This window comes from Sinocyclocheilus anshuiensis, unplaced genomic scaffold, assembly GCF_001515605.1.
Source record: "Sinocyclocheilus anshuiensis isolate Anshui unplaced genomic scaffold, SAMN03320099.WGS_v1.1 C32416592, whole genome shotgun sequence".
Classification (NCBI taxonomy): Eukaryota; Metazoa; Chordata; class Actinopteri; order Cypriniformes; family Cyprinidae; genus Sinocyclocheilus; species Sinocyclocheilus anshuiensis.
The window spans coordinates 1-958 of record NW_015616126.1 but is presented as its reverse complement, the minus strand read 5'-3'; the positions used below and the strand labels follow the sequence as shown (position 1 = coordinate 958).

The 958-nt window shown below is 47.7% G+C and overlaps 1 protein-coding gene across 1 annotated transcript; it reads right to left on the bottom strand.

Annotated features, from left to right (window-relative positions):
• Positions 1–6: 6 nt before the first annotated feature.
• LOC107682625 (msx2-interacting protein-like) lies at positions 7–953 on the bottom strand (the record flags this gene model as incomplete). Its single annotated transcript, XM_016478808.1, has 1 exon — positions 7–953. A coding segment is annotated over one exon (947 nt), but the record flags the coding sequence as incomplete, so codon positions are not given.
• Between the last annotated feature and the right edge of the window lie 5 nt (positions 954–958).

The window sequence follows — 958 nt, the reverse complement described above, 5'->3', positions numbered from 1 at the left end:
GCATACTCTTCCTCTCTTTGTTGGGGGGCATGCTGAAACCTTGGAGAGTTTGTGTTATTCCACTCAAGGTCTTCACTCTTTTGCCGGACCGTTCGGTAAATCCTTTCTCTCTTAGCATTCATATCCATCTCGAAGGACTCTTGTTTCTTGATCTTACTTGGAGGTGAATTATCAGTAACATCCTGCGGAGGCTTGCCGACCTCATGCACCAGGCTTCGATGCTCAAGATCTTCTGCATCTACACCTAGAGGAGTTTCTGGCTTTCCTGGTTTATCCAGCGGCTGCAGCTGCTGCCGTAGCCGTCGGTTTTGCTCCATCTGTTTGCGGTAACTCTGAGAAAGGTCAATATTTTCTAGATGTTCATCCCTTACTTTATTGTCCTTATCGGATGTTCCATCAGTTGAAAATCGTCTAGATATGCTTGGCCCAGGGTGAGATTTTGAGTCCAAAACATCCACCTCAGGCAATTCACCTGACCTTACCATTGGGCCCTGAGACGTCCCTCTCATAGCGCCATCCAGCTCTTCCCTTTGACTATAATGAGAACCAATCCTGGATTTGGAGTGTTCTATTTTTTGAGCCTCTTTCTCTGCTTTTACATCAATATCTGTCTCTTTTGCAAATCCCGCGCTTGTAGCAAAGTCAGCAGGTTGGCTAATCCCAGAACCTGGATCCTCCTCCAGACGCCCCCGTTTCTGTCGTATCGCTTTCCCGCCGGGATCACCGAACCGCCTCTTCCTCGCTTCAAGTTTGACAGAATCTACAAGGGAGTCTTTGCCATCACTACCAGAGTCAGATTTTAAATGTTTCTTTGCCTTTCCTTTGCCGTCTCTGTCTAGCAACTCGCTTTTACACTGATCGAGCCGCTCTCCCTTTTGAGACTCAAGGCGAGTTACCTGGTCAGTAGGGGAAGGCTCTTTGTCCCCTTTATGCTTCTGTCGTTCTTGACTCTCCACAT